This window comes from Leptonychotes weddellii, chromosome 11 (assembly GCF_054177405.1).
Source record: "Leptonychotes weddellii isolate Sample4059 chromosome 11, ASM5417740v2, whole genome shotgun sequence".
NCBI classification, from domain to species: Eukaryota; Metazoa; Chordata; class Mammalia; order Carnivora; family Phocidae; genus Leptonychotes; species Leptonychotes weddellii.
The window spans coordinates 303,648-329,727 of NC_138379.1; the positions used below are offsets into that span (position 1 = coordinate 303,648).

General features: G+C 61.6%; 3 protein-coding genes and 1 long non-coding RNA gene across 13 annotated transcripts in view; 2 read left to right on the forward strand and 2 right to left on the reverse strand.

The window, feature by feature from the left end:
* PHRF1 (PHD and ring finger domains 1) overlaps positions 1 to 14,359 on the forward strand; it is a 28,455-nt gene extending 14,096 nt beyond the window's left edge. For 3 of the 6 annotated variants that reach the window (XM_081797477.1, XM_081797478.1, XM_081797476.1), the window contains exons 8-20: positions 1,907 to 2,004; positions 2,201 to 2,376; positions 3,076 to 3,205; positions 6,460 to 6,587; positions 7,636 to 7,817; positions 8,175 to 8,294; positions 8,779 to 8,933; positions 9,402 to 9,464; positions 9,888 to 12,482; positions 12,745 to 12,902; positions 13,040 to 13,300; positions 13,379 to 13,507; positions 13,977 to 14,359. In XM_081797477.1, the coding sequence (XP_081653603.1) occupies positions 1,907 to 2,004; positions 2,201 to 2,376; positions 3,076 to 3,205; positions 6,460 to 6,587; positions 7,636 to 7,817; positions 8,175 to 8,294; positions 8,779 to 8,933; positions 9,402 to 9,464; positions 9,888 to 12,482; positions 12,745 to 12,902; positions 13,040 to 13,300; positions 13,379 to 13,507; positions 13,977 to 14,120 (4,339 nt within the window). In that variant the 3' untranslated portion in view covers positions 14,121 to 14,359. The remainder of the gene's footprint in view (positions 1 to 1,906; positions 2,005 to 2,200; positions 2,377 to 3,075; positions 3,206 to 6,459; positions 6,588 to 7,635; positions 7,818 to 8,174; positions 8,295 to 8,778; positions 8,934 to 9,401; positions 9,465 to 9,887; positions 12,483 to 12,744; positions 12,903 to 13,039; positions 13,301 to 13,378; positions 13,508 to 13,976) is intronic. The other 3 variants (XM_081797479.1, XM_081797480.1, XM_081797481.1) reach the window with 3 other exon arrangements.
* Positions 14,360 to 14,889: 530 nt separating this feature from the next.
* On the reverse strand, positions 14,890 to 18,070 carry IRF7 (interferon regulatory factor 7). Of its 4 annotated transcripts, none has more exons than XM_031037312.2 (10): positions 17,955 to 18,070; positions 17,382 to 17,693; positions 17,136 to 17,298; positions 16,837 to 17,050; positions 16,495 to 16,547; positions 16,229 to 16,400; positions 15,969 to 16,046; positions 15,382 to 15,894; positions 15,173 to 15,291; positions 14,890 to 15,097 (listed from the first exon to the last, which is right to left on the reverse strand). In XM_031037312.2, exons 2-10 carry the CDS (start codon positions 17,399 to 17,401, stop codon positions 14,942 to 14,944), a joined length of 1,488 nt encoding a protein of 495 aa, XP_030893172.1. In that variant the 5' UTR covers positions 17,402 to 17,693; positions 17,955 to 18,070; the 3' UTR covers positions 14,890 to 14,941. The 4 variants fall into 4 exon arrangements, with proteins under 4 accessions (XP_030893172.1, XP_030893170.1, XP_030893171.1 ...); XM_031037310.2 differs by having other exon boundaries at positions 16,495 to 16,550; XM_031037311.2 differs by having other exon boundaries at positions 16,495 to 16,550; positions 17,382 to 17,516; positions 17,955 to 18,037.
* Positions 17,692 to 18,797, forward strand: LOC145716087 (uncharacterized). Its single transcript, XR_014138418.1, has 2 exons — positions 17,692 to 17,982; positions 18,320 to 18,797. It is a non-coding gene; the product is annotated as an uncharacterized LOC145716087 (long non-coding RNA).
* A 681-nt stretch (positions 18,798 to 19,478) lies between these two features.
* Positions 19,479 to 26,009, reverse strand: CDHR5 (cadherin related family member 5). 2 transcript variants are annotated; one of them, XM_081797482.1, is made up of 15 exons: positions 25,872 to 26,004; positions 25,603 to 25,778; positions 25,217 to 25,267; positions 23,758 to 23,850; positions 23,554 to 23,655; positions 23,331 to 23,441; positions 23,070 to 23,240; positions 22,379 to 22,469; positions 22,119 to 22,213; positions 21,822 to 22,022; positions 21,628 to 21,741; positions 21,463 to 21,550; positions 21,026 to 21,352; positions 20,261 to 20,466; positions 19,479 to 20,003 (listed from the first exon to the last, which is right to left on the reverse strand). In XM_081797482.1, the coding sequence occupies exons 1-15, from the start codon at positions 25,924 to 25,926 to the stop codon at positions 19,572 to 19,574; spliced, it is 2,313 nt and encodes a 770-aa protein (XP_081653608.1). In that variant the 5' UTR covers positions 25,927 to 26,004; the 3' UTR covers positions 19,479 to 19,571. The 2 variants fall into 2 exon arrangements, with proteins under 2 accessions (XP_081653608.1, XP_081653609.1); XM_081797483.1 differs by lacking the exon at positions 21,026 to 21,352 and having other exon boundaries at positions 25,872 to 26,009.
* Positions 26,010 to 26,080: the final 71 nt, after the last annotated feature.

Here is a 26,080-nt window from a genome sequence, read left to right on the forward strand (position 1 = left end):
GAGAGAGAGCACATGAGAGGGGGGAGGGACAGAGGGAGAAGCAGACTCCCCGCAGAGCAGGGAGCCCGATGCGGGACTCGATCCCGGGACTCCAGGATCATGACCTGAGCCGAAGGCAGTCGCTTAACCAACTGAGCCACCCAGGCGCCCAATCTAGTGGTTTTAAACCACCATGCACCCTTACACTGTTAATATCTGGCATCTGCTGAATCTTCCTATCACTGTCTTTCATCTTAACGATCAAGTCTGAAATTACTCCATTACTCTTTTGGAAATGGAATCACAAGGCTGTAGATACACGAATGTGTGTAACAGATCCTTTGACTGTTACAGGAAGTAAGGTACAGATTATCTGATTTCCTGAAACTTGCTATTTAATGTGAAGGTAGTATTGAGTCACTGGGGAAGCCATGGAGAACGTCACTGCGTCCTGTCGCTGCAGCTTCCATGCGGGCAGGAGGTCAGTTCTGCGTGGCTGTGGCTGCCGGGCAGAGCGTTGTCCTCAGCTCAGGAGCTGTGCCCCCATCCTGGCGGCCACTGTGTGACCCTCCCTCCGTGTGAGTCCACAACCAGTCTTCCCCGTGGAGTGACTGCGCTGGACCAGGCTGGCCGGGCCCCACACCTGTCACGCACACCAGCGGCCTCTGTTCGAGGCCCTGGAACTTGGCCTGAGGACAACATCAAGTGAACCGTGTTGGATCCTTGAAATCCTTTGTGAGAAGCTACAAAATCACTGCTTCTATTCCTGAGACCATGCAGGGAAGGATCTTTTGAGGCTGGGATCTACTTGGGGTGTTGGGGTACTCCCCAGGACTTGATGCTGGCCTGGGCTTGCTGGGCTGCATTCCAGTGAGGGGTTCATGGGGCGAGGGTTTCCACCTGTCCTGGCTCACCAGATGCTCAAATTTCAGCGCTGTGAGCAGTACGTGGTCGTTAAGCTGCACTGAATCTGGGCTCAGGTCTTCAGGGATTTAGCAGGGTGTCCACATGGGTTTTTGTCTGGCTCGGGGCTATCTGGGGTCTTGGCATGAAGCTTGGTGAAGGCTGGCTCGGGCAGCCCATGCCAGCAGCGAGGTGACTCTTCCCAAACTGCTTTCCTTGAAGACTGCGTCGAAGCAACTGGAAGGCCATGTTTAGACCACATTTAGTCTACTCTCAGCAAACAAAACCTTTCTCTATTAGCTCCTCAGACTGGATTGTGAAGTGTGAGGTGCCAACATTTGAAACTCTTGGGGCTGCCAAGTGACAGTGGGGTGGGGAAGGACAATCTGAGGTCTCGTAATCAACCAGAGATGAGCCTCCAGGTGCCGGCAGATGCAAGACACATGCCACAGTCAGCCGCGTGTCCCCCATAGGATGGAGTCACGTGGCCACCTCAGTCAGTCCCTCCACACAGTATGCCTCCCGTGGAGGGTTCAGGGACCGTTGGGCCCCCTTTGGAGGACAGAGCTACCCAGCATGCCCGGGGGGAGGACTGCAGGAACATGAGGAGCCTAGTGTCTCCCGTCTGATGCACGTGGACCTCTTGAGCAGGCCGGCGTGCGCCATGTGTGCAGGGTCAGGTCTGGTGAGATGTTCAAGGCTGAGGCTGTCAGCAGTGCCTTCCTGTGTGCTCGTGGCCTTTTTTCTGCTGGGGAGAGGGAGCCCTGGGTCCCTCCCTCTCCTAAGGACCCCTGTCCATGGGTCAGGGCCCCACCCTCATGATGTCGGTTAACCTCACTCCCCCCCGCCCCAGAGACCCCATCTCCAAATGCAGTCACTTTGGGTATTAGGGCTTCAACATAGGGACTGGGGGGACACAGTTGTCTAGAGCAGGGTGCGCTGCAGTCTTGGGACATGTTCAGACGACAGTCGGTGGCTCACTCGGTTGCTGGAGCCCTTGTCTGCCTCCCTCTTGCTCCTGCAGATACCACATGGAATGTCTGGATCCTCCTCTCGGGGAGGTGCCGGTGGATGAGTGGTTCTGTCCAGAATGTGCGGCGCCTGGAGCTGCTCCTGCCGCTGGTAAGGCACCACCTCCCTCCCAGGCCAGGAGCGCTCAGGGGGTCTTCTTGTCTTCTGGGAGAACTTGTAGGGCTTTCTGTCAGCGCAGCTGTATGGCGGTCCATGGATTCAGGGCAGCCCAGGCCCCGGGAGATGCCCCCTGCGAGGCTGAGGGCGTGGTGGGCACACGTCAGTCCAGGATTTCCTTTCTTCCCAGATGCAGGGCTTGTGAGTGAGGAGGAGGTCTCCCTGCTCTTGGCTGATGTGGTGCCCACCACCAGCCGTCTCCGGCCCCACTCAGGGAGGACCCGCGCCATTGCCAGGACACGGCAGAGCGAGAGAGTCCGAGCAACTGTGAACCGGAATCGGATCTCCACCGCCAGGAGGATCCAGGTGGGTGCGCGCGCCGTTGTGGCTGCCAGTCCTGCTGCAGAGCTGCTCCCACTTGAGCCCATCTGGGTGCTGCCCACCCTGTGGCAACACCAGCCGCGGGCAGCCCTGGGAGGGGCAGTGGTGGCTCTCCTTTGCAGTCTGGCAGCTCACCCAGGGAAAGCGGCAAGCTGACGGGCAGGGGTCAGAGGTCCTTGTGGGGGCTGGCCCCATCACAGATGCCTGCAGTCCTTCCTCACTTCCTCCTGTGTCCACCTCGTGCCCCATGTCCTTTCTCCCTGGTCCCCAGCCTGTGCCGCCCCCCCCTTTGCTGGGTGACCCTGCTGTGCACGAGCACAGTTCACTGCATCAGCCCTGGCTGTGCCGTTCACGCCTCACTGCCTGCCTCGCCCTCATCCTTCATTCTCACCCTGAACTTGCTTCTTGGGAGGCCCTCCCAGGCCCTGTAGTGCCTGCAGGAAGCTCTCAGCCATTTGTCTGTCAGAAGCAAGAAGGGGACACCGGCTAGGCCTGGTACTGGCAGGCCGAGGGCATCCAGCTTCTGTGGTTCCCTTGGTGGGGGCTGGCATGGGGCTCATCCAGGGCTCCCAGGTGGTGCCACCCCCACTGGGGTCCTGCCCAGAGTCCTCTGTAGGGCACAGGGAGATGCGTGAGAAGCCCGAGGGCGGTTGCCCCGCTGACGGCACCCTCCTTGCCATGTAGCATGTCCCACGGTACCTCATGTCTTCTCTGCTGGACGAGACCATTGAGGCCGTTGCTGCTGGCCTGAGCCCTGCTGTGTACCAGCGCCCCGTGGCGCCCCGAGCCCCCGCCAAGCGCAGGAGGAGAGCAGGTAAGCCCAGGTGTGGTGGCTCGGCTGGTGGCCACATGGGTGTGTCCCTGAGAAGCAGTAGGCCACGTGCTCGCCCCCCCCACCCCACCCCGGAGCTTCACCCCCAGAGCCACGTCAGGTTCTGCAAGCTGACTTTTTCAGGTCACAGACATCCCGCACAGAAGCCCCTCCAGGCCAGGCGGGTTTGGTCCGCTCTGTCCTTCTGAACACCCACTGCAGACCTGCACGCACATCTGGGCAACGCGGCCGCCCTGACCTTGGTTAGGAAGCACTGTGCAGGACTGCGTGGCAGAACTGCCTTTTTGCCCCTAAATGCAGCAGTACCCCAGGAAGACCTGGTTCTGGGCTTTTCTCTGTGGGAGCTGTTGAAATGATTGCTTCATTCTTGTCCTTTGCCGCGTTGGTTCTGGTGATTTGGTCCTAGTAAGTCAGGTCCTTGCCTGGTGCCAGTAGGTCCCTCCCGGGGAGAAGCCTTGGGGCAACACGTGTCCGGTTCCTCCCTCGCGTCATCCTCCGGCGCTGAGCATGGGGATGGCTTCCAGCATCAGGCTCGAGCTCCGTTCTTCAGTGGGCGTGGGCTCCAGTGGAGAGCTCCCCCCGGTCATCTGTTTAAAGCACTGTGGCTTATTCAGTGGGTCACGATCTGAGGTCTTGTAGCGTCAACTTTATTGATCCAGGTTTGATAGCGAGGACTCCTGCCCCACCTAGCCCTGCCCTTCCCAGCTGATGCCCCCAGCCCCCACCAGGCAGCCCTGGCCTCTTCGCACGAGATGTTAGTTTTGCCTGTTTTCAGACTTCACATAACGAGACATTCACGAGATCCTGAACGTGTGCTGGTGTGTCACTCAGCATGGTGATTTAGGAGTCTGGGTGGTTGTGTGTGTCAGTGGTTGATTAATTTCCGTTTATTGTTGAGGAATATGGATGTTACACAGACATACTGCAGTTTGTTGACGCGGTTTCCTGCGGGGGGTCACTTGGCTTGTGTTGGGTTTAGGGCTGTTGCAGACAGAGATGCTGCGAATGTTCCGAATGTCCCTGTACCCTTGTACCCGTGGGTCGTAGGCACGTGTTTGGTTTCTCTGAGGAAGGAGAAGACCAGACCACGGGCTCCCTGGGTCAAGATGCAGTTAAGGTTACGTGGCTCTCTGTAGCCGCATCAGCAGCATGAGAGCCGAGTGCTGCGCGTCCTTCCCAGCCCTGGGGTTGGCCGGTGTTTGTCCTCACCGTGACCATGGGGTCTGTGCGACGTCCCTGCCGTGCCTGCGTTCCCCACCGTTGGGCTGAGACCCGGGTGCTGTCTAGCTCTGTTGCTGTGGGGGTGTGGGAGTGGGGATCCTGCATTCATGTGCCTCCCCAGCGTGGGCCCGTGCTCTGTGCATGTTCTCTGCTGAGGGTGGGCCGTCCCTGTCTAGTGGACAGAGCCGGGAAATCCATCCGAAGGTCACACCGATTCTTGACTCAACTTATGAAGATTATAAGGTTTTACTTGTCTCCCATCTGCGTCTCTCGTTTCTCGTGTCAGGAATCCCACATTTCAGTGCTAGCTCGTGTCAGTGCTCACCCCGTTTCCATCCCACAGAGAACAGCCTCAGAATAACCGTTCCAGGTCTTGCCAGCGCTGTAGTTCAAGGCGGGACTGGAAGGTTTTCCTTTTGTCCCCAGTGCGTACCCCACTAATGGCAGGCCGCACCCCCATTACCTGTGCTCGGGCTGAGAATAGTTCTTCTGTCTTTGGTTATGCCTTGTTTGCTTCATTTTGCATGGTAGTTCATTTTTGCATTGGGTTCTTTTTTGGTTTTTTGTTTTGTTTTGTTTCGGCTTTGCTAGTGAATTTTTTATTTTTATAGGCTTCTCTCAAACCTTTGGCGGCATAGGGAGAAACGAATAGTGAACCCCCACTCAGCCATCCTGTCGCCCAGCCTCAGCTTCACTTCTTCCCCTTTACCTGCTCCCTCCCGTATTATTTTGAAGCACATCCTTCACGTCATCATCATTTTACTTGGAGGTATTTTGTAATGTGTTTCAGAAAGATACAGTCTTTTTTTCTTTCAGCTGAAGCACAGTGTCTGTGTGACACCTGAGAGGGTGAATAGTAATTCCTTAACACCGTGAAGTAGTCTGTCAGTGTTGAAGGTTCTAATTGTGTCATAGATGGGATAGAATTTTAAAACCCAGTTTATTTGAATCCGGAGCCAAACAAGATCCATGTGGCGCTGGCGGCTGTCTGGTGAGCGTCTCCTTGTGCTCTGGACGGTGGAGGGAGCCAGGTCGCCGTCCGCGCCCCTCCCAGTCTGGCGGCCTGCAGGCCGTCCTCGGAGCTGCAAAGTCACTCGCCTTCACCTGGGACTTTTGTCTGTTTGGATTTGTGTTTGCAAGTTGCCTGGTGTTGGGAGCAGGCAGCGCCTGCTGGTCTCCCTGCTCATGCTCCTCGCTCAGCCCCGTGATCTCACTGAGGGAGGCAAGGAGAGGCTTTCCTCCTGCGCCGGCTGCCTCCCAGTCCTGCGGGGGTTTGGCCAACGAAGATTCAGGCCTTGGTTTGTTTCTTTCTTGGAAGCACCGAGTTGCTGGTAGCATCCTTGCAAAGAGCTCAGTTAGGGTTGTCAGCAGCATTAGGGACTCACGGATTTAGACATGTGTGATGTGTTAATGGCATTCCACGATCGCTGCATCTCCATGGAATCCGCTCCGTCCAGGCTGAAGCCCCTGTCGGTTTCCCGGGGGTACTGGAGCGTCATGGAGTGAGAGTCGCCCTTGAGCCCATGGTAGTGTCTCTGAGGTGACTGACCACGGCCGAACCCCGGTGTTGTGCGGTTTAATTTTTAGGACGTGTTCCTAGAGATGCGCGGTAGGTCCTCTGTCTTCCAGTCTGTGGGGAGAGTTCTCTGTGGTTCGACCAGGTGGACACACACCTGGGGCCATTTGTTTCCTTTTACTCTGGATCGCCAGGGTTGGTTGGTTTTTTATTTCATTTTGTTATATAATGATGTGAAATGTTTATTGGTTATAAAAGTCAGATTTGCAAATTGCTCTGCACTGCCTTGCTTTCCCTCTCTCGCTCCTCCATGGGGAAACGCTGTTTTTTAAATTATGGCTTATTTCTCCATTAAAAAAACCCCAGTACAGTGCACATGCTGTCTATATGCCAGGTCCTGGCTGTGTACGGCACATCCTTGAGGTGGGGACGCCCAGGGGCTGGGTGGGGGGCCTCAGGGCCCACAGGAAAGCATAGACTCTCAATGTGCTTTTTGTAGGAAGACGGAAGAAAGTGTCGGGAAGAAGGAAAACACAGTCCAGGTCGTGTGTGAAGAGCAGGAGCTCCGGAACGAGGTCTAAGAAACGCCAGGGTCGTGTGAAGAAGAGAAAAGGGAAAACGTCAAAGGTAGGCTTGGAGGGTAGCGTTCCCACTGCGCCGGTCAGTTCCCTTGTGCAGCTAGGTGGTGGGATGCACAGAAAAGCCTCCTTTTTCTGTATTTACTTAGAGGTCCACTGATAAAAATGAACATTTCCACAGGACACATTGAAGATGGGGCTGGGACAAGAGATTTTCCAGGACCCTTCAGAGCCGGGCGTCCTGAGGGGTTGTGTATGACTCTTGGCACCCCAGGGGTGGGCAGGCCAGAGGGTGTGGAGGCAGCAGGGCCGTGGCCACCAGCTTGTCCGGGAGGCAAGCAGATTGTTAGCTGGGTGGGGGAATGGAGAGAGGGATTCTGGCTGGGGCGTGCAGCTGGGCTTTCAGCCAGAGTGGTCTCGGCCTCCAGCTCTCTCGCCACCAGGCTTTCAGAGCGGGCCCCTCGTGTGTGTGCAGCCCGTGTCTCATGTCCCTGCTCTGAAGTACCGTCCTCACGGCAGCTCCTGGCTGGACATTGGAAGCACGTTAATGCATGAAACACAAAGAGCTCGGTTGTGGCCGTCGTTCAGGTGTTTGCCGCATCTTTGTGTGAATTTATACTCAAGGTCGTTGCCGTTGCCTGACCAGTGTAAATTCATGTGGAAACCGACGCCTCCGTTTTACATGGAGTACGGGAGCCGCCGCTCCGCTGGTTCATTGAGGTGGAATTCCTGGAGGTGGAATTCCTGGAGGGATGACCACCCGGGGGCACCTGCGGCATGCCTGCCCGTGTGGGGCTGCCAGTCCCCTCCGCGCTCCTCCTCAGTGTCAGGTCACTCATCACCTGGGTGGCCCGCTCTGCTGCTCGTGATTTTGTGTTCAGAATCAAACACCACCTGCAGTGGGAGGTGTGCCAAGGTGGGGACGTTGGGACGTGTTCATTGATTCTGTTGAAGCAAAACCTCTAGAGTGTTATCGTTAATACACGGGAGGCCCTTTGGCTCCGGTGTAGCATTTCCTCAGCCTACGGTGTGGTATTTCTGGAGCCTTTAGCTCCCGGCTTGCTCGTCATTCCTTTCCTTTTGTGACTTTGGTTCAGAATGAAGCCACAGCCCGCTCCCGCATCGCACGGACCCTGGGCCTCCGGGGTCCGGCCCGCGGAGCCTGCATCCCATCTGTGCACAAGCCAGCAGACCCCTCTCTGGGGCTGATGCGTGCGGACATCGGAGTGGCCTCTCTGTCGCTCTTTGGAGACCCCTATGAGCTGGACCCCTTTGACAGGTAACTGCAGGGGGATCTCCCTCCTTTCTTTGTGGGCAGTGGCCTCGGATTTTGCATTTGCACAATGAGGGTGAGGATTCCTGACTCCTTTTCAGATTCACATAGGTGGTGTGTGTAGAAAGAACTCTCTACAACCTCACCTGCTCACGTGGAGGAACGTCTAGTTTGCACATCTGCCCCACCTGCCCTGTGCCCACTCAGAGGCTTGGGCAGTTGCCAACATGAAGCCACTCCGTGGGGCCCGTGTTCAGTTTGGGGGCACAAGGGCTGCCACGTGTGCAGTTGAGGAGGGGCTGGGGGTCTCCCTGGGCCTCCAGTGTGGGGTCACCATTCCTTTGGCCTGTGTGCTCTCTCCAGCAGTGAAGAGCAGTCTGCAAACCCTGCTTCCCCTTTGAGTGCCAAGAGGAGGGTTCTGTCGCAGTCAGCGCTGCGTTCTCACCGGCCTGTGGCCAGGCCCGTGGCCATGGGGCTCTCCAGGTGTGTGCTGGCAGGGACCGTGGTCCGGGGGTGGTGGGGTGGCCACAGATTGGCCTTGCGCTCTGCCTGCCCCAGGAGGAAGTGCTGCAGTCAAGGGCACGAGCTTGGAGTGGCAGGCCACAGTCTGCCTGGGTGCGAGCTGGGGCCGAGTAGCCACGGGTGCTTGGGGCCACCTCTGCCACAGAGCTGCTGCCCCCTGGCTGGATTGTTTGCTTCTGTTTCACCCCTCAGTGAAACCAGTAAACAGGCTGCCTGTTGGTGGCAGTTGGGGTCGGAAGCATCAGATGATTTCACCTCAAACAGCCTGCTTTTCTTTTGTCAGAGCTGCTGGGTGTATCTGATTCCCTCCGCATGCAGGGGCCCGGCAGGTGGCCTCTTCTGCATATGGCAGTCAGGACCTGGCGGGGGGTGCCGGGGCTGGGGGGCACCTGCCTGGCTCGAGGGACTTGGGCATGGGGAGGCAGCCGTGGGTCTGTACCTGCAGGAGGAGCGTTCCTGCTACAGCGCCTGAGCCAGAAGTGGACGAGACCCCCGTCCCAGACCTGGTGGGGAGCATCCTGTCAGGCCAGAGCCTCCTGATGATGAATGGCGCGGACATCATCATCCACCGGGATGGCTCCCTCAGTGCCAAGAGGGCAGGTGAGGCGGCCGCTGAACGAAGCCCAGCGGTGTCCACGGGGACGCCCTCTCTGCCTTGACACTCTGGGAAGTTGAGGGGGTCATCTGACCCACTGGTTCTCCTTGTTTCTGAGCGAGCGGTAGATGAGACATTTGAGGAACTAAAATGCATTCTCTGCTGAAAACAGACGTAAAGGGGCACAATTTTCTCAGTTCGTCTCTGTTAATTCTACATGACTTTCTGAGCAGAGTTGACAGGCTGGTAGTTTATGTGATGATGGGGTTTCTGGGCCAGTCCACAGACCCTCAGAGGCCGTAATGTGGCTGGTGTGTGTGCTCACAGAGCCATGGAACCAGCCCCTATGGAGCCCTCCCCCATGTATCCAGGCCCTGGCAGGTTTTTGGGTTGGGGGGTGCCCAGCCGTGGAGGATGGAGCAGACTCTGCCCCTCCCGGCCCCCCCTTTGTGACAAGCATCTGTAACTGGCAGGGGCACTTTCTACGGCTACAGAGCACAACTGTGAAACACAAGAGAAAGTCCCCACTGTGGCAGGTGAGCCCCGAGCGCTGCCCCCAGGCTCCCAGGTGCACAGAGGTCTAGCTCAGGGAGCAAGTGGGAGGAGGCATGCATGCATGCATTTCTTTCTTCCTTCCTTCCTTCCTTTCTTTCCTTTCCTTCCTTCCTTTTTTTAAGATTTTATTTTTTTTGAGAGAGCAGGCACATGAACTGGGGGGTAAGAGGGAGAGGGAGAAGCAGGCTCCCCAGCCTGACACAGGGCTCAATCCCAGGACCCTGAGATTGTGACCTGAGCCGAAGGCAGATGCTTCACCAACTGAGCCCCCCAGGCGTCCCGGGAATAGGCATTTACAAGCACAGCTTTTAGGAGAAAGCCATTGTGATCTGGGCCAGACAATGGACTGCGCTCCATAAAGGAGGTGGCGGGGACTGATGGCCGCTCACCCTCTTGCCTTTCAGCACCTGTTTCCTTCCCACGGAGCACCGGCCGGAGCACAGGTGGCTCGTCCCAAGGAGGGAAGCACCCTGGGCCCGTAGCGCCTCAGTCAGGAAGCGGGTTGCAGAGTGCGGGGCTGAGCTGTCCTGGCACGCCGGCGCCCTCCTGTGTCCCTGCACTCAGGACAGGGGCGACTGTGAGACTGGACTCGTCGGTGACCCCTCCGTCCGGTCAGACTCAGAACCTGTCAGGTGTGCGTGGGCCTGGCTTAAAGCAAAGGGACAATCCCCGATGTGATGGCGACACCCGGCACGTTCTGCCCCCCAACTCTGTGTCCTTGAAGACCTCCGCTAGCTGCTCTCACTTGCCACCTGCTGGCGCACTGCTGGACCAGGCCTTGAAGCCGGTTCCCAGGAGGCCCGACATCTCTGAGCTACCGAGGATACCAAAGGTCAGAAGGGAGGACAGCGGCGGCAGACAGGCGGATGTGGCTCCCCCCAGCGAGCAGCGTGTTGAGATCCCCAGTTCCTGCATCAGCCGGCTCACGGGCAGGGAGGGCCCCGGGCAGCCTGGCCATGGTGCCCGAGCAGAGGGCGAGCCCAGCAGCAGGGGCCCACAAGAGCCTGGCCCGCACTCAGGGGGCGGCTCCCAGTCCCCCGCCTCGCTGGGACCCTCGAAGGGGAAGGGTGTCAGCTCGACCTTTGAGAGCTTCAGGATCAATATTCCCGGGAACACGGCACATTCCGGCAGACTCTCCAACCCTGGCTTTTGTAACACGTTCCGGCCTGTTGACAATAAGGTGCAAAGGAAAGAGAACCCCTCGCCCCTGTTCTCCATCAGGAAGACCAAACAGCTCAAGAGTGAGATCTACGACCCCTTTGACCCCACAGGCTCTGACTCCAGTTCTGCCGGCAGCAGCCCCGAGCACCTGGGCTCTGGCCTCCTGCCCTCTGAGATCACACGCACCATCTCCATCAACAGCCCGAAGGCCCCAGCGTTGCAGACTGTGCGCTGTGTCACCTCCTACACAGTGGAGACTGTCTTTGGGACGGAGCCCGAGCCCCCTCGGGGGCCTTCCTCCAGCGGGCTCGAGCTCCGGGGTGAGGGGGCTGCTGAGGGGGCCTCCGACCTGGAGTGCGAGGGGCTGGGCAAGGGGGCTGCCGAGGGCCAGGGCTCAGCCTCCCGGGCACAGAGGCCATCCCCACCGGAGCCGTGGGAAGACAAGGACCAGCTGCCCTGCAGTACCTTCTTTGGCTCCGAGCAGCGGACGGTGACCTGCGTGACTGTAGCCGAACCAGAGTCCCCGCCCAGCCCGGACGCACCGCAGACGACCACCCACAGGATCGTGGAGCTGAGGTCCCCTTCCTGCTCCCGCTCCACATCCAGCTCCCGTGGCAGGAAGAAAGCCAAGAGGAAGCGGGCCACTGCCAGGGAGCACAGGAGGACCCGCTCAGGCTCCCGCTCAGGTTCCCGCTCCGGGGACAGGAGCTCACCGTCGGTGTCGCCACCACTGGGTGAGGACCACCCCAAGAGGCAGCAGACCAAGTCCCGGGGCCGGAGGTCTTCCAGCGACCACTCCAGCAGCCACGAGCGAGCCAAGCGGAAGAAAGCGAAGGACGAGGGCAGGAGGAGGAAGAGGGAGTCCTGGGGCCATGGCCGGCGGAGGTCCAGGTCCCGCTCAGGCAGCCCCAGCAGCTCCTCCCACGAACGCAGGGAGAGCAGGAGGAGGAAGCGGAGGCGGTCAGGGTCCAGGTCTCGGGGGAGGGAGTGCTCACCCCCCAGCAGCCTGGAGAGAGCCCGGAGGCACCGGCACCCGCGGGAGAGGAGCCCACGGGAGAGGAGCCGGGAGCGGCCGCGCACCAGCTGGGGCTCCCACGAGAGGAGGAAGCGTAGGTCCAGGTCACCAAGGTCGCCAAGCACGGAGCATAGGTCCCGGGAGTACCAGCGCCCTCGTTCCCATGAGAAGCGGCCGAGGACTCGCTCCCCAGAGAGGAAGTTGGCAGCCGCTCCCGCGGAAGGGCAGAAGCCCGACAGGGAGCAACCAGCCAGGCCACCGGCCTCAGTGGGAGCAGACGCCTGCCCAGCAGGGGCCGAAGCCCACAAGGTCGTTCCAGAGGTACCGGCTGAGTGTCCGCCCGAGGATCTGGATTACGGTGACTCTGTCGAGGCAGGGCACATCTTTGAGGATTTTTCGAGCGAAGCCTTCTTCATGCAGCTGGATGACATGAGTTCCCCACCCTCCCCAGAGAGCACAGACTCCTCCCCGGAGCGGCACTTCCCACCCACTCCTTCCGTGCCCCCAGCCAGCCAGCAGCCGGACACCAGCCTGGCAGTGGCTGTCATCAGACGGGAGGTGTCGCTGATCCATGGTGAAGACGCTGCACAGCCCCCGCCCCGGGCACAGAGCCCCGAAGAGAAGCCCCTGCTCCAGCAGGACGCCACTGGGGCTGCCGTGGTGCCCAGCACCCTGGGAAGCCAGGCTGTGGGCGGGGTGCCCGTGGGGAAGGAGGAAGGCCCCTCTCAGACCCCCTTGTTGCGGGCTAAAGCCCTGGTGAAGAGAGTCACCTGGAACCTCCAGGAGGCCGAGAGCGGTGCCCCTGCCGAGGAGCGAGGCCTGCGTGAGTAGGGTCCCGCAAGCACTTCTGGGGGTGGACTGGGGCAGCGTGGGAGGAAGGCCACTGTTTTGTGTGTGTGTGGGGGGGGGGTGGCACGCGGACCTCTTCGGTCACTGGGGCAGCGTAGGCCGTGGGGCAGGGAGGTGGCTGCATCCTGGCCTGTGGTCCTTGCTGCTGGGATGCTTTTCTGGAATTTTCCAGCCAGGAAGCAGCTTCTGGCCCAGGGTGGCCACAGAACACCCACCTCCCCTGTGTTGGCCCTCAGGGACGCCGCTCCACAGGCCCCAGAAGCCCCGGGAAGGGGTCCTGGAAACAGAAGACATGGGCCCCTCGGTGGGGTTCCAGCAGGCATCCTTCTCTGAGCCCCCTCCCCCCGGATACACACTTCCAGAGTCCAGCTTCTCCGACGCTGAGCCCTCTCAGGTGAGTGCCTGGGCTGGAGGGACGTGAGCTGGCGCGAGGCCACACAGGCTGGGGCTGAGGACTTCCCTCTCTGGCCGGGGCTCTTCCTGCTGTGGGGGTGGGGAGCGCTGCCCTGAGCCGTCCGTATTTCTGTCCAGGTTTATACACCCAACCTGCCCCCTGCCCCAGCTCTGCCCGTGAGTCTCCCGCCATACGCACCAGCCAGCCAGCCCACAGTCCAGTTTATCCTGCAAGGGAGCCTTCCCGTGGCGAGCTGCGGGGTCGCACAGAGTCCAGCCCCAGTGCCCACGGCCCTGACCACAGCCCCCGAGTCAGCCGGCTATGCCCCCGGCACTGGCAACTCCGAGGAGAGGTCGGCCGCTCCCAGGCCTGCTGCAGAGAAGGCCAAGAATGAGGAGGTGAGTCCGGGCCCCCCTCTGGCGGGGGCGGGCCATGTGGCCCCCAGGCAGGGCGGTCACACGTGTTCTTGCTCTCAGTACATGAAGAAGCTGCACATGCAGGAGCGGGCGGTGGAGGAGGTGAAGCTGGCCATCAAGCCCTTCTATCAGAAGAGGGAGGTGACCAAGGAGGAGTACAAGGATATCCTTCGCAAGGCCGTGCAGAAGGTGGGTGCGGGTGGGTGGGTCTGTGCCGCCGCCTGCTGACCCAGACTGCGGGGTACCGGCCTAGGGCTGCGCAGCGAGGGCTGGGGCAGCGTGGTCACGCTGCCAGAGGCCACTTCTGTTCTCCTGTCACCGTGGCTCGGAGATGCTCAGGCTAAGTAAGCATTGGTGTTTGTGAGGGGACAGGACTGCGTCCCTGTCACCTGTTCAGCGGGCGAATAACAGAAGGTACATAACACACCACACTTGCAGGTGGGAAAGCGAGAGCCCAGGGCGTCAGGGCCAAATGTGTGGCATGCCGGCCACATGTCTCTGGCTGGGAGATGGACCCTCAGCAGCTGTGCGAGGCGGACCCAGCCGGGGGGGGAGGGGGTGCCCCGCTGTGTGCCTTGTGATGGGACCCCACGGGCTCAGTCCCTGTGATCCCCGGGGAGGCTTCTGGGTCATTTGTGCCTCTCCCCCACGCCCCCAGATATGCCACAGCAAGAGCGGGGAGATCAACCCCGTGAAGGTGGGCAACCTGGTCAAGGCCTACGTGGACAAGTACAGACACATGCGCCGGCACCGGAGGGCCGAGGCTGGTGAGGAGGCGCCCGCGCAGGGCGCCGAGAGCTGAGGCTGGGCGCAGAGCTGGGGCTGCTGGCCCCTGCCCCTGAGTGATTCTGTTGGGAGTGGCAGAAGCAGAAGCCTCTGAAGACGCCCAGCCAGCATTCCTGAATTCAGGGTTACCGTGATCACATGTGGTCTGTGCACCTGTCCTGCTCACAGTTTAAAACTGGACTTTTTTATATGTATATTATAGATACACAGTTTCCATTGTGTTCTAATTTATCAAAAATGGATTATCTTTAGAAACTTCTCGATTGACTCAGTACTTGAAAGGCGAAGCCTTTGGTGATCAGGAGGGGCCTGGGGGGTGGAAGGAGCTCCTTGTCCCTTCTCACAGATGGCCCGATTTTATTTTCTATAGTAATAAGGGAAGGCCATGCCCCAGTTCTCTGTTGTTCCGCTCTGTAAGTGACGCTCGTGTTTGCTGCCTCCCACCAACCAGAGCGCAGTGTTGGTGGGTCTGGAAGGCAGGGGCCCTGCACACAGCACAGAGTCAGCCGTTCGTGGTGCCCGCCCCTTGCCAGCACAGCTGCCAGGAGCAAACGTCTGCTGTTCCCAGAGCGTTTTGTATGCTTTGAGTAGAGTTTGTTGGCTCTAAAGTGTGTGGCCTGTTTCTTCATTGTGAAGACAGAGGAGAGTGGGTGGGGGCAGGGGTGGTCACCTCCCTTCCTGGGCCTGTAGGTCTTGTGGGCTCCCGGGAAGTCTGTGGTGCCCCTTCTGAGCTCCAGCCCCAACCCTGAGCCCACCCCTGGTCAGGACACCAGTGGGATTCTTGATTTTTTTTTTTTTTTTGAGTCCTTTTTATTGGGCTGGAGAGGGGTCTGGTCCTCAAGCCGGCTGCTCCACCTCCATGAGGAAGTGCTCAAGGTCCTCGTAGAGGCTGTTGGAGCTGGACAGGCAGAGGCCGAGGCTGCTGCTGTCCAGGGAGGACACCCCTTCTCGCTGCACGCACTCCAGGTGTGCCCGGCACAGCCGTGGCTCCAGCTGTGGGGAGGGGAGGGTGTCGTCAGGCCACAAAGGGGCTGCATGCGGCCTTGCCCCCAGGACCCCAGGCCTCACCTTCACCAGGACCAGGCTCTTCTCCTTGGGCCTCCCAGCTGACAGGTCCTGCCCAAAGCCCAGGTAGATGGTGTAGTGTGGGGAGCCCCGACGCCGGCGCGCCCGGAACTCCATCATCTCTGCAGGATAGGACTCTGGTGAACGGGGCCCCAGCAGGACAGGAGGGGGCAGGGACGGCACGGCCCCCCCAGGTCAGGTGCGTCACTGACCTCGGAAGAAGGTGCTGAAGTCGAAGATGGGGGTGTCCTGGTTCCTCTGCAGCAGGCGGGGGGTTGTGGAGGGACTGGCAGAGCCCAGGGGCCCGCCCACCTCCCAGTAGACCTTGCACTTGCCCAGGCGCCGGGCCCACAGCCCGTGCCCCCGCAACTCCAGCTGCAGGCCAGGGGCCACGTGCTGCAACAGCTTCTCTGTGTAGTGCAGCTGCTTCTGGTCAGGGAGCTCGGCCGGGCTCGGGAAGGCCACGTGCTGGGGCTCCGTGGCCGTGGCAGCCGGGCTCGGGGGCCCGTACAGGAACACGAAGCTTGGATGCCACACCACGTCCTGCAGCACTGTGCGGCCCTTGTACATGATGGTCACATCCAGGGCCCTCAGGCTGGGCTCTGCCTGTGGTCCGGGCTGTGAGCAGCTGGGCCTGAGCAGCACCTGCTCACCGGCCCCTGGGGGGCAAGGCTCCACCTCTTGGGGGGGCTGCCAGGGCTCCAGGGCCGGGGCTGAGCCTGCATCTGGGGAGGAAAGCTTCAGCTGGCACCCGGTCCCCCAGCCCCTCCCTCCTTCACACACCCCTGGCTCCTCTCACCTGTCACCTGGGCCTGGTGCCAGGGGGCTGTCTCGACTGCCCCTGGCAGGGACGGCTCCATGTCTGGGAGCTCTGGGTCTGAGGGGGAGAATGACGGCTGGGAACAGCTATACTGGCCCAGCTGTGGCTGGCTCCCTCCTCACTCCCACCCCCACCCCCACCCTCTCCCTCTCCACAGGGACTCTGCCATCCTACCTGCTCCTGACCTGTAGCATGGAACCCTGCAAGGCTGAGCACCCCCACCCAACACAGCCTCTCACCAGGAGCCTCTGGGGGTACTGGGTCCACCCCCCATGCAGCTTCCAGCAGATGGTCCTCCAGGCAGCTCTGCTTTAGAGCCTGGAGCAAGAGGTCCTCAGCATTGCCAGCTGGGCCAGAAAGGTGGCTTGGGGCACAGGGCTCAGGGCTCAGCCCGAGCCTAGGGAGCCCGCCCTGCAGGGGAAGAGAGGGCCAGTGTAAGCAGCGCCCCAGCCCCATGAGAAGTGGCAGCCCCGACCTGGGAGCAAGGAGGGCAGAACGATCTTACCATCAAGGGTAGGGCATCTTCAAGGGTCTTCTCCCCCTGGTGAATGCCCGCACCTTCTGAGAGAGAATTGGGATCAGGGGAGTGTGGGATGAGACACTGGAGTGGGACACTTGGGTATGTGTCCCTGGGTAGGCCCTCAGAGCTGGGTGTCCCCTGCCATTAATCCCAGCAGGCCAAATCAGCTTTCCCTGCCCTCCCCAACAACCTGGCACCAGCCTCTTGGAGGCCAGTTTCTGAAAGCACGAATCTGCCCCACAGGCTGTCTCCAGTGTCTCGCAGCACCGTGTCTCTGCCCTGAACGTCCTGCCCCCTAGACGGCTGCCCTCCCCTGGGGCTCCTCACCTCTCCACCCCAGCTTGGAGCTGAGCCCGTACACTTTATGTGGGTCAGTGGGGTCCCCCGAGTTGTCTTGCAGCATCACAAAGCGCTGCGTGCTACGCAGCGCACAGCGGAAGTTCGTTTTCCAGCTGGCGCGGAGTGCGCCCTCCAGGGCCAACTGGTCACCTCCGCCGCCGCCACTGCTGGGCGGCCACCTGCCGCGGGCGACAGCCCAGGCCTGGGGAGGGGAGTAGAAGGCGGAGCCTGGGGGCGCGGGCCAGGGCCTGGGCCGGCCCTCCCACCTGGTTGGGTTGGGGTCCCACCTTGAAGATGCGCGAGTCAGCCTCTCCCAGGTCCTTCCGCGCGAAGTGCTTCCAGGGCACGCGGAAGCGTGTGCGGGCCGCGTCCAGCCACCGCAGGCCTTCGTAGCGGCCGCTGCTGACCTCCCCCAGAAGCCAGTCTCCGAACAGCAGGCGCGGGGGTCCCCTGCGGGCGGGGCCACCGGCCGGGTCAGGGTGCGGGCGGCCAGGCGGTGTGGCCGCGCACCGCGGGGTGGGACGGGCGCTCACCTGTCAGGAGCCACGGCCATCGCTCCCTGCAAAGGATTGGCGTGGAGAGGCAGGTGGGCCCTCCGCGGGGAGGGGTGGTCACGGCCGGCAGGCAGGTGTTAGCACAGGTGGGAAGCGTTAGATGGTGTGGTCCAGCTGTTAAAGGCGTTGGAACCACAGATGTGGTTGGGGGCTCATGGCCACGACGTTGCCGAGGTGTGGGGTTCTGGGCAGCGGTGGCGCTGATGTGACCACAAATGTGGGGGCGCACACACGTGAAGTCACAGGTGTTGAGCCAGCACCCAGACCCGGGTGGGAGGGCGCTGGGGGGCCCTGCGGAGACACCACCAGAACGGCCGCGGGGTGGGGCGTGCCCGGCGCGCCGGGAAAGCGAAACCGCGCGCGCCGGGAAAGCGAAACCTAAGCCCTAAGCCGGGAAGTGAGGGCTCCGCTGCTCGCGACCTGCGGCCTGCGGCCGGTCAGCGTGCGACCCCCACCTCCCAATCCCGCCCCGACTCCCGGGACCGGACCCTCCCCGCCACCGCCCTGCTCTGCACTGCCCTCGCGCTCCACGCGGGCCAGGGGTCCGAGTACCTGCGTGCCGGGCCGCCGCGGCGGGAAGGTTCGTCTCCCCGAGAGGCTGGGAACAAGCGCTTTTATGGGGACGGGCCGGGGGCGGGGCTGCAGCTGCAGCCGAGGAAGTCACGTGCTCTGGTGGCGGGTTCCCTTGTGTGTGGGAGTTCCCCAGGACCCCCCGCGCAGGTTCCTGGGTGCGGGTGGGGGTCGTGCAGGAGCGGCAGGAGTGGCCGGTCCTGCGGGGTCCAGTCACTCCTCTCCCTCAAGGAGCACCCCCGGCACATGCAGGGTCGGGGCAGGGGGCCTCTGGCAACTAACGGGGGTGGGGAGGCAGCGGGGTAAGCTGAAGACCCCACACAAAACCAGGCTCTTCTTTTTTCCAGGAAAGTGGGTCATGGAGGAGGGCGTTGGGCAAGTGGCAGCCCTACCGTTTGGATTCTTTTTTTTTTTTCTTTTTAAGTAGGCTCCACGCCCAGAGTGGAGCCCAACCGTTGAATCTTTGCCATGAAGGCCCGAGCTGAGATCAAGAGTGGAGTGCTCAACCGACTAAGCCACCTAGGCCCCGCCTTGGGATTTTTTTTTTTTTTTTAAGATTTTCATTTTATTTAGAGAGCTTGTGGGCATGCGAGGGGAAGGGAGGGGCAGAGGGTTAGGGTCTCCGAGCGGACTCCCCACTGAGGGCAGAGCCCTACCCCAGCTGGATGCCGGGACCCAGAGATCATGACCTGAGCAGAAATCCAGAGTGCACCAGGTAACCGACTGAGCCAACCAGGTGCCCCCACCCCGCTGCCTTTGGAATCTTGAGAATTGTTCAGACAAGAATACTCATATACCCTTGAGAATAAGACATTTGGAAGGGAATTCGTGGTGCCTTTTCATTAGGAAAAACACCGAGGACCCCGAAGGGACAGTGTGGTGGGGAAGTCCTGCCTGCGGTCCTGTCCCGACGAAGCCAGCAGAGGGGGCTCTGGTTCCCCTCACAGCCGGGCCCACCTGCCACCCTGGCCCATGGCCTGCAGCCACTGCTCCCAGCTCCCCTCACCCGGGGAGCCCCTGCACAGAGCCACAGGTCACAGTCCAGGCGCCAGGGCCGGGTGCCTCTTCGCACCGAGCACCGGGCGTTTCCTGCCCCCACGGGACCTCACAGGCGCACTGGCTGGCACCTGGAACTTGCTTTCCAAAATGAGTGTTCCTGAGGTGGCTCCTCAGTTACCCCCAGGCCAAGAATCTTCCTGTCGGATGGGGAGGTGGGGGATCCGCAGTGCAGGGTGCCCCCCTCCTGCGACCGTGGTTAGGCCAGGAGAGGAACTTGGGCCGCCAGCTGGCGCTGGCCTGGGAAGCCCCGCGGACCGCGGGCGCAGCAGGTGGTTTACGGGAAGCGGCGCTGCGCTCCAGGCAGGGGCAGGGGGAGGTCCCAGCGCACACCCGGCGCGGCCGCGGAGGACCCGGGGCCGGAGGGGGGGAGGGGGTGTGTGGCGCGGGCGGGCCACGCCGTCCCCTCCCACGGCCGGCAGCTCCGGGGGGACTCGCGCGCAGCCGAGCTTGGAAATTGTCGCTTTATTGTGCGCCGTGGCGTGGGGGCGAGCGGCCCCGGCCGACCTCAGGGCCGGCCCGCGGGGGAGGCGGGGAGCCGAACTAGACGTAGGTGGAGCCGGCGTCCGGCGCGTCGTCGTCGCTGCTGACCTCGCTGCCAGAGTCGGCGGCGCGGGCCGCGTCTGAGGCGGGCGTGTTGAGGACCACCACGTCGGCCTCAGCCCCAATGTCCTCCCCGAACCACACGGCCTTGTAGCCACCCTCGGGCCGCCGTTCTTTGGTCAGGATGGACCTCACAGCCGCTGGGCCGCCTCCATCGCGGGCCACCTCGGGGGACTCTGAGGCAGGGCGCGCGGCCGCGGCGCTGGGGGGCTCTGGGGGCGCAGGCTCCGGGGGCTCCGGGGGCTCCGGGGGCTCCGGGGGCTCCGGGGCCGCAGCCCGGGTGGGGCCAGGTGAGGAGCGGGGAGCTGGCGCCCGGTTGTCCTCTTGGGGGGCAACAAAGGCCTGGTTGTCAAAGCGGAGGGGCTGGCGATCCTGGGGAGGGGACAGGGACAGCCAGGGCATCAACCAGGACCCCAAGCCTGGGCTGGGACCCCCACCCCTGGTGCCTTCCCCAGAGACAAGGATCCAGGCTAGTCCTTCCTTTCTCTCCGCCTCTTCCGGCCTCCTCCCCATTTTGTGGACTGTGATGTCTACACCCCATCTTTCCTCACCTCTGTCCCCTCCCCCCCCGCCTCTCCCTCTCCATCTGTCCCTCTCCGGTCCTGGCACCCCAACCCCTAGGGCCTCACCGGAGCTTTTCCGGAGCAACACTTGAGCAGTTGGCCGTAGTGCTTGTGGATGAGGATAAGGAGGGCAATCAGAGCCAGAAGAAGCAGCGCGCCCAGCACCCCGCCCAGGGCCGCCATGTCCACGACAGAGAAGCGCTGGTGCTCAACGTGGCTGATCCCCGGCTCGCCGTTCCCCGGAGTGCTGCCTCCTCCAGTCTGGGGTGGCCCTGCCAGCGACACACCACCCACTTGCCATTAGCACCCAGGCTCTTCCCCTGCTGACCTGCTCTAGGCTCTGAATGCCCTGGCAACAAGCCAGGCCTGGCATCCTCCCAGAGCTGCGGTTCTGGGGAATGGCACCACTCACCCCCCAGCTGAGGAGCTGTGTGTTCCCAGGGGCCCTTGGGGAGGCTGCTGAAGGAAGGGAGGGGAGGTGGGGGTCAGTGCCCACCAGCTCCCAGTGGAAGGCGGGGGTCCAGCACCATAGGAAGGGCCGTGAAGGCAATGCTGGGGCCCGTGGCGAGAACAGCCTGGAATTGTAGGGCCCCCTGGACCCCAAATCTGGCTTCTGCCCCATCCTCCATACACCTTCCCCAGGTTACCTTTTCGGGGCCCCCAGAACCTGTCTCTGTCCAGACCAGAGCAGAACCCCCCTGGGATTTCATGGTCAGTGTGGTCAGGCTGGGCCACCCTGGGGTGGGCCCTGCCCTACTGTGAATCCCAGGACCACTCGGAGTATGAGTCAGGGAATATAAGGGTGACTCTGGGGCAAATGGGAGGTGCTACCTGAGGTCTGTGGGGTCCTGCTGGGCCCAGGGGGCATCGGCTGAGAGGTTCCTGGCTTTAGCGTCTGTGTTGAGCCCCCGCTGGGTGAGGCTGATGGGAGGAAGGTGCTGGTTCCCACACTGGGGGGCCCCCCGGGCGTAGATGAGGCAAGTGGCCTCAGAGTTGTGCTTGAGGGGAGATGTGGGCCAGTGCCCCCCCCAGAGCTGGTCGTAGAGGGTCCCTGAGAGGGCCCTGGGGGTCTGGGGGCTTCCAAAGTGGTGCTGCTTGAGGGCCTGGTTGTTCCTCCAGCCTCTGGGGATGTGGGGGTCTCTGGGGGACCGGAGGGACCTGGGGGGCCAGGGACAGGATTCGGGCTTGCCTCTGCCCCCAGCATGCCTGCCCCAGGGAAGCCACCACCTGGGCTGAGCCGTCGCCTGGGGTGGGTCCCACTGACTCACCTGTGGGCGGGGGCTCCTCCCACTCCAGCACCTGTATTTCCACCACAGTGGTTGCTGTGCCTGCGGTCACTGTGTTATTGGCCTCGACCTGGAGCAGAAAGGGGGCTTGTCCCTTGCAGGCCCCGCCTTGACCCCTGCCCCTTGGAGATGCCCCCCTGCCCTTACCTCTGCATAGAAGACCCCCTCATCGGCCAGCAGGGCAGCAGTCAGCACAGTCTCGCCATCCATCCGGAAGTTGGTGTTATTGGTGATGCGATATGTGATGGCAGAGTTGAGGTCCTGGACACTGCCCAGTGAGTCCTGGGTCCAGGCTGCCCCCGTGACCCCCCCAACCCACCTGCAGTGGGGCTGGTACCTACCGGAAAGTCAGGGTCCTGGGCCCAGATCCTCAGAGGCAGGGAGGGGGCGGTTGCGTCTTTGACCTCCATGCCTGCTCCAGAGCCGCGCGCCACCCGGCCCTGGTACCGGCTCTTGGGGAAGTAGGGTAGGCTCCCAGTGGCATTTCGGGCCTCGATCCTGACCCAGGTCACCGAGTAGCGGGCACGGTCTGCCTGTTCACCCTGGGGGTAAGGGATGCCTCAGTGACCAGCGGGTCCTTGAAGGACAAGTCCTGCAGCCTGAGGCTCAGGAGTGCCATGGAGGCTCAGGGCACCCACCTTGACCAGCAGAGTGAAGGTCTTTGGGCTGGGGACGCTTCTGGTCATGGTAAGGTTGCCCGAGTCAGCATCGATGGCAAATGTGCCATCTTGTCCTGCGAGGTTGGTGGGAAGGCTTGGCCTCTTGCCCCCTCCAGTGGCCTGAGGGCTAAGGTCCCAGCTGGCTCTGCCCATATGGCAAGTCCCCTGGGATGTCCTCAGCCCAAGGTGGGGATGGGGCACAGGATGGGGAGAGAAGCAGGTGTCTGGCCCGCACTCACCCTGCATAATGCTGTAGAGGATGCGCTGGTTGATGCCCTGATCCCCGTCCACGGCGTGGATGGGCCCAGGATGTAGGACGAGGGGGGCTGGCTGCAGGGACAAGGACAGGAGGAGACGTCGTGGGGCTGCTGTGACAGCCCCAGCTCACCCTCCGGCTCCCTCAAGGGGAAACTCGTCTTTTGCACGATTGCCCACCACACGCCTCACGATCCTTTGCTACTGAGTTAATTTGCTCAAAGACATCTGATTGATCTGAATGACAGGAGTTTCAAGAGCTAGCACACACGGGACAGGGAGAGGTCATGGGGAGTCAGACTCGGGCCTCTCCGTAGGGTGGGAGGCCCTGGAGCCCGTGTCCAGGCCCCGCTGTCCTCCGGTGCCTCCCTGGGCCTCTCGGGCCGGAGCAGGGACGTCAGCTGGTCAGAGACGCAGCTGCCCCCTGGAGCAGCGCCGTGGCCCCTCCACACCACCACCCTCCCAGCCCACTTCACTGGGTTCCCAAGGCGCTGCCTGGCTCTGCCCCAGGACCGCCGCACCTACGTTCACAGGGTTTGCTCACCACTCACCACCGCGTGGTTGGGTGGGATTGGCTTTCAGAGGAACGTTCGTATGAAAATCGCAACCAAATTTGGCCCCGTGGCCCCCAGGCCCCACCCCGATGCCCATCCTGCCCCTTCCTGCCCCCAGTACCAGTTTGTGCCCCAGGGGGACAGCCCCGTGGTACTCAGCGTTGATGCAGATGTAAGGGTCTGAATAGCCACAGGGCAGGAACCAGGGGGGGCGAAGGTCAGCAGGCTGCACCTTCAGTTCCAAGGTGGCTGTGGCCGTGTGGCTGGGCTCTGCATTCTCCTCCTGTGTGTCCTGCAACAGCGGAGCCTGGCTGGATCAGGCCTGGGGGTCCAGGGCCGGGGGCAGCTCGGGTGGGGGACCTGAGCATCCGGGCCTGCTCACCCGCACCAGCAGCCGGAAGGTAATGTTCTGCCATGAGTAGAAGTCCAGTGGCTGGTCCAGCCGCAGGGCAGGGAGGTTGGTACCCACCAAGGAGAAGAAGTTACTGGCGCCCTGGGGAGGCAGAGGACGGGACTCAGCCTGGGACCCTGGGAAGACACAGAGAGGGGGGATCCTCGAAGGGGGGGGTTGGAGTTGGTGTAGGGGTGGGGGGGATGACACTGACCGGGGTCACCTCCTGGAGGGTATAGAACAAGATGTCATCCTTGTCGAGATCCCGGGCCTCCAGTTCCGTCTCAGGGATGACAGTGGTATTCACTTTAGTGTCCTGGGGGATGCAGGGGGAGTGGTTTGGCTACACCCTTGACCCCCACGGACGGATCCTTGAGGCCAAGCCGCTGACCCCTCACCCCAGGCTCCTCTCACTCACCTCAGGTATTTTCTTCACCTTGATTTTAAAGGGGAACTCGGGCGCGTTGTCATTGATGTCCAGCACGAACACCAGCACTCTCAGCTGGGTCACCTGTGGGGACAGGGTGGAGTCAGCAGCAGTGTGCTCTGATGGCCGGGGTACAGTGCACACGACAAGCCGTCTGCCCAGGGCCCCTGCTCTGCAGGGACTACACACAGACCACAGACAGCAATTCTGCAGCACACATGGTGGCCAGTGCCCTGGAGGAAAAGAGCACAGGGGCTGGGTGGGGTGGGGGCGCTGGCAAAGTCCCAAATGAGAACAGAGGTAAAACACTTGAATTGCTTCAAAAATAATTCTCAAAGAAAAGGAAGAAAGGAGAACCCATAGATTGAAAGAGGCTTAAGAGGGGAGCCCGGCTGGCTCAGTGGGAGGAGAAAGTGACTCTTGATTTCGGGTTGTGAGTTCAAGCTCCATGTTGGGGGTAGAGATGACTTAAACAACCAAACTAGAAAGAAAAGAAGGAAGGAAAGAAGAAGGGAGGAAGGGAGGAAGAGAGGGAGGGGGGAGGGAGGGAGGGAGGAAAGAAGGAGGGCGCTTTAGAGAAGTAGCGGCCAGTCTCAATAGGTGGGCTTTGCTGGGGTCTCTGTTACTGTGGGAAAGGGCGGACATCAGGTGTCCTGTGATGCTGAGGAGTTCCTTTTTCCAGGTGGCAACAATATTATGTTTATGTTTAAGAAGTGTTCTTATCTTTTAGAGACTCATCCCGAGATATCTGTGGGTGGTGTGCTGCAGTGTTCGGGTGGGGGCACCCAGGGGCTCCGAGCACAGGAGACCATGGTCACTGGCTCCTGCCAAGATGGCAGGAGCGTGGGGGCCGGGCTTGCAGCTTAGAACAGAGCGGTCAGTGCTTCTCTGAGAAGGTGATCTTGGAGTGAAGACGCGAGACCGTGAGAGAGGGGGGCAGGTGCACATCTGGGGAGAGGGCTCAAGGCCATGCACCCACCGCACAATCCATTTGGCCTCGACTCTGAGTGAGAAAGCAGCCGAAGGCGTCCATTTGCTTCATCAGAGCGTTCTGCCACACTGAGAGCGGACTGGCCAAGGCCAAGAGAGGAGCAAGCAGACCAGCTGCCAGTTGGAAGTTTCCAGAAAGGAGATGCTGGTGGCCAAGGCTCTGGTTGGTTTGGAGTCCAGCTTGAGGCAGAGCCCACAGACTTGCTTGTCGACAGAGAGATGTGGGGGAGAAAATGGTGGGAGGGAACTGGCAGGGTGAGGTGCCTTCCGTGTTGGGGAGTCTCTGCTGGGGGTCTGCATCTCGGGCAGAGGCTGGGCTGGAGGAAGTGTGGACGCCAACATACCACAGGGAGTGGCCCTGGACCAGGCTGAGCAGAGTGCAGAGGTCCGAGCCTGGAGTGTGTTGATGTCACAGGTTGAGGGAGGCCACAAGGGGGCTGGGGGATTCGGGGGTACTCACCACGGTGTCTCCACTTCTGCACTCCAGGTGCGCCTGCAGCATCGTGTTCTCCTGAGGGGGCAGAGAGGTGTCGGGGATCACCTGCCCAGCTGACCACAGCACACTGGCCCCACGTCACAAGTGAGGAGACAGGCAGAGAGGGTCCCCAGCATCCGTGCTAAGTCCAGAGGGCATCGGGGGCCCAGGCAGCTCCATCCCCCAATGGCCCTACCCGCCTTGGGGCCCAAGAGGGGTCAGTCGTTGCCTGGGGGGGGGTGGGCACAGAAGCCTCAGACCCCTGGAATGCCCTTGTCCAGGGAGGGGTGTGGTGGACGCACAGGTCCTATGGAGGGTGAGCCACCCAGCGGCCCCCATTGGGGTGCCCCGCCCAGGTCTGCCGTCTGCACCTCATAGTCAGGAGTCACATTGAGAAACAGCTGAGTCCCCTGGATCCAGAACGCGTAGGGGGTGGACGATGGGCCGAGGGTCACCTGCTGGCCCTTGGGGACGTAGATGTCAGCCAGGGGCCCGCTCTGATTCGTGTTCTCCTGGACTTCGAAGAAGTTGTTGTTCACAGAGCAGACTGGAAAGTTGGAGAGGAAAGGTCAGTGCCCTCCCGGCGCCTGCCTGCCTGCCTGCCGGCCGCCCAGTCCACCTGCCCCTGCCCCACAGGTACCCTGGGCCTGAGCCGTGGCCATGAGCAGTGGCAGCAGCAGGGCCCAAGCGCCCATCTCGGCGGCCGTCAGCCGGCCGGACCCTCTGAGCAGCTGGTGGTGGCGTCTCAGCCTGGGCGACCTTCGCCCCTGCCAGGCACCGCCCCACATTATGATCCTTTACAAGCCACCGGCCTCCACCAAGGGGGTTCCCGCTGGCCGCCTGGCCAGG

Coding starts and splice junctions, on each gene's coding strand:
- IRF7 (XM_031037310.2), bottom strand. CDS start 17,401: ATGGCCGTGGCTCCTGACAG. Junction 16,401..16,494: donor AAGATGCCCTACCCTTGATG/GTAAGATCGTTC, acceptor CTTCCCCTGCAG/GGCGGGCTCCCTAGGCTCGG. Junction 15,895..15,968: donor GCACCAGGCCCAGGTGACAG/GTGAGAGGAGCC, acceptor TTTCCTCCCCAG/ATGCAGGCTCAGCCCCGGCC.
- CDHR5 (XM_081797482.1), bottom strand. CDS start 25,926: ATGGGCGCTTGGGCCCTGCTGCTGCCACTGCTCATGGCCACGGCTCAG. Junction 23,656..23,757: donor AGGTGAAGAAAATACCTGAG/GTGAGTGAGAGG, acceptor TGCATCCCCCAG/GACACTAAAGTGAATACCAC. Junction 20,467..21,025: donor CAGGACCCCACAGACCTCAG/GTAGCACCTCCC, acceptor TGTCGCTGGCAG/GGCCACCCCAGACTGGAGGA.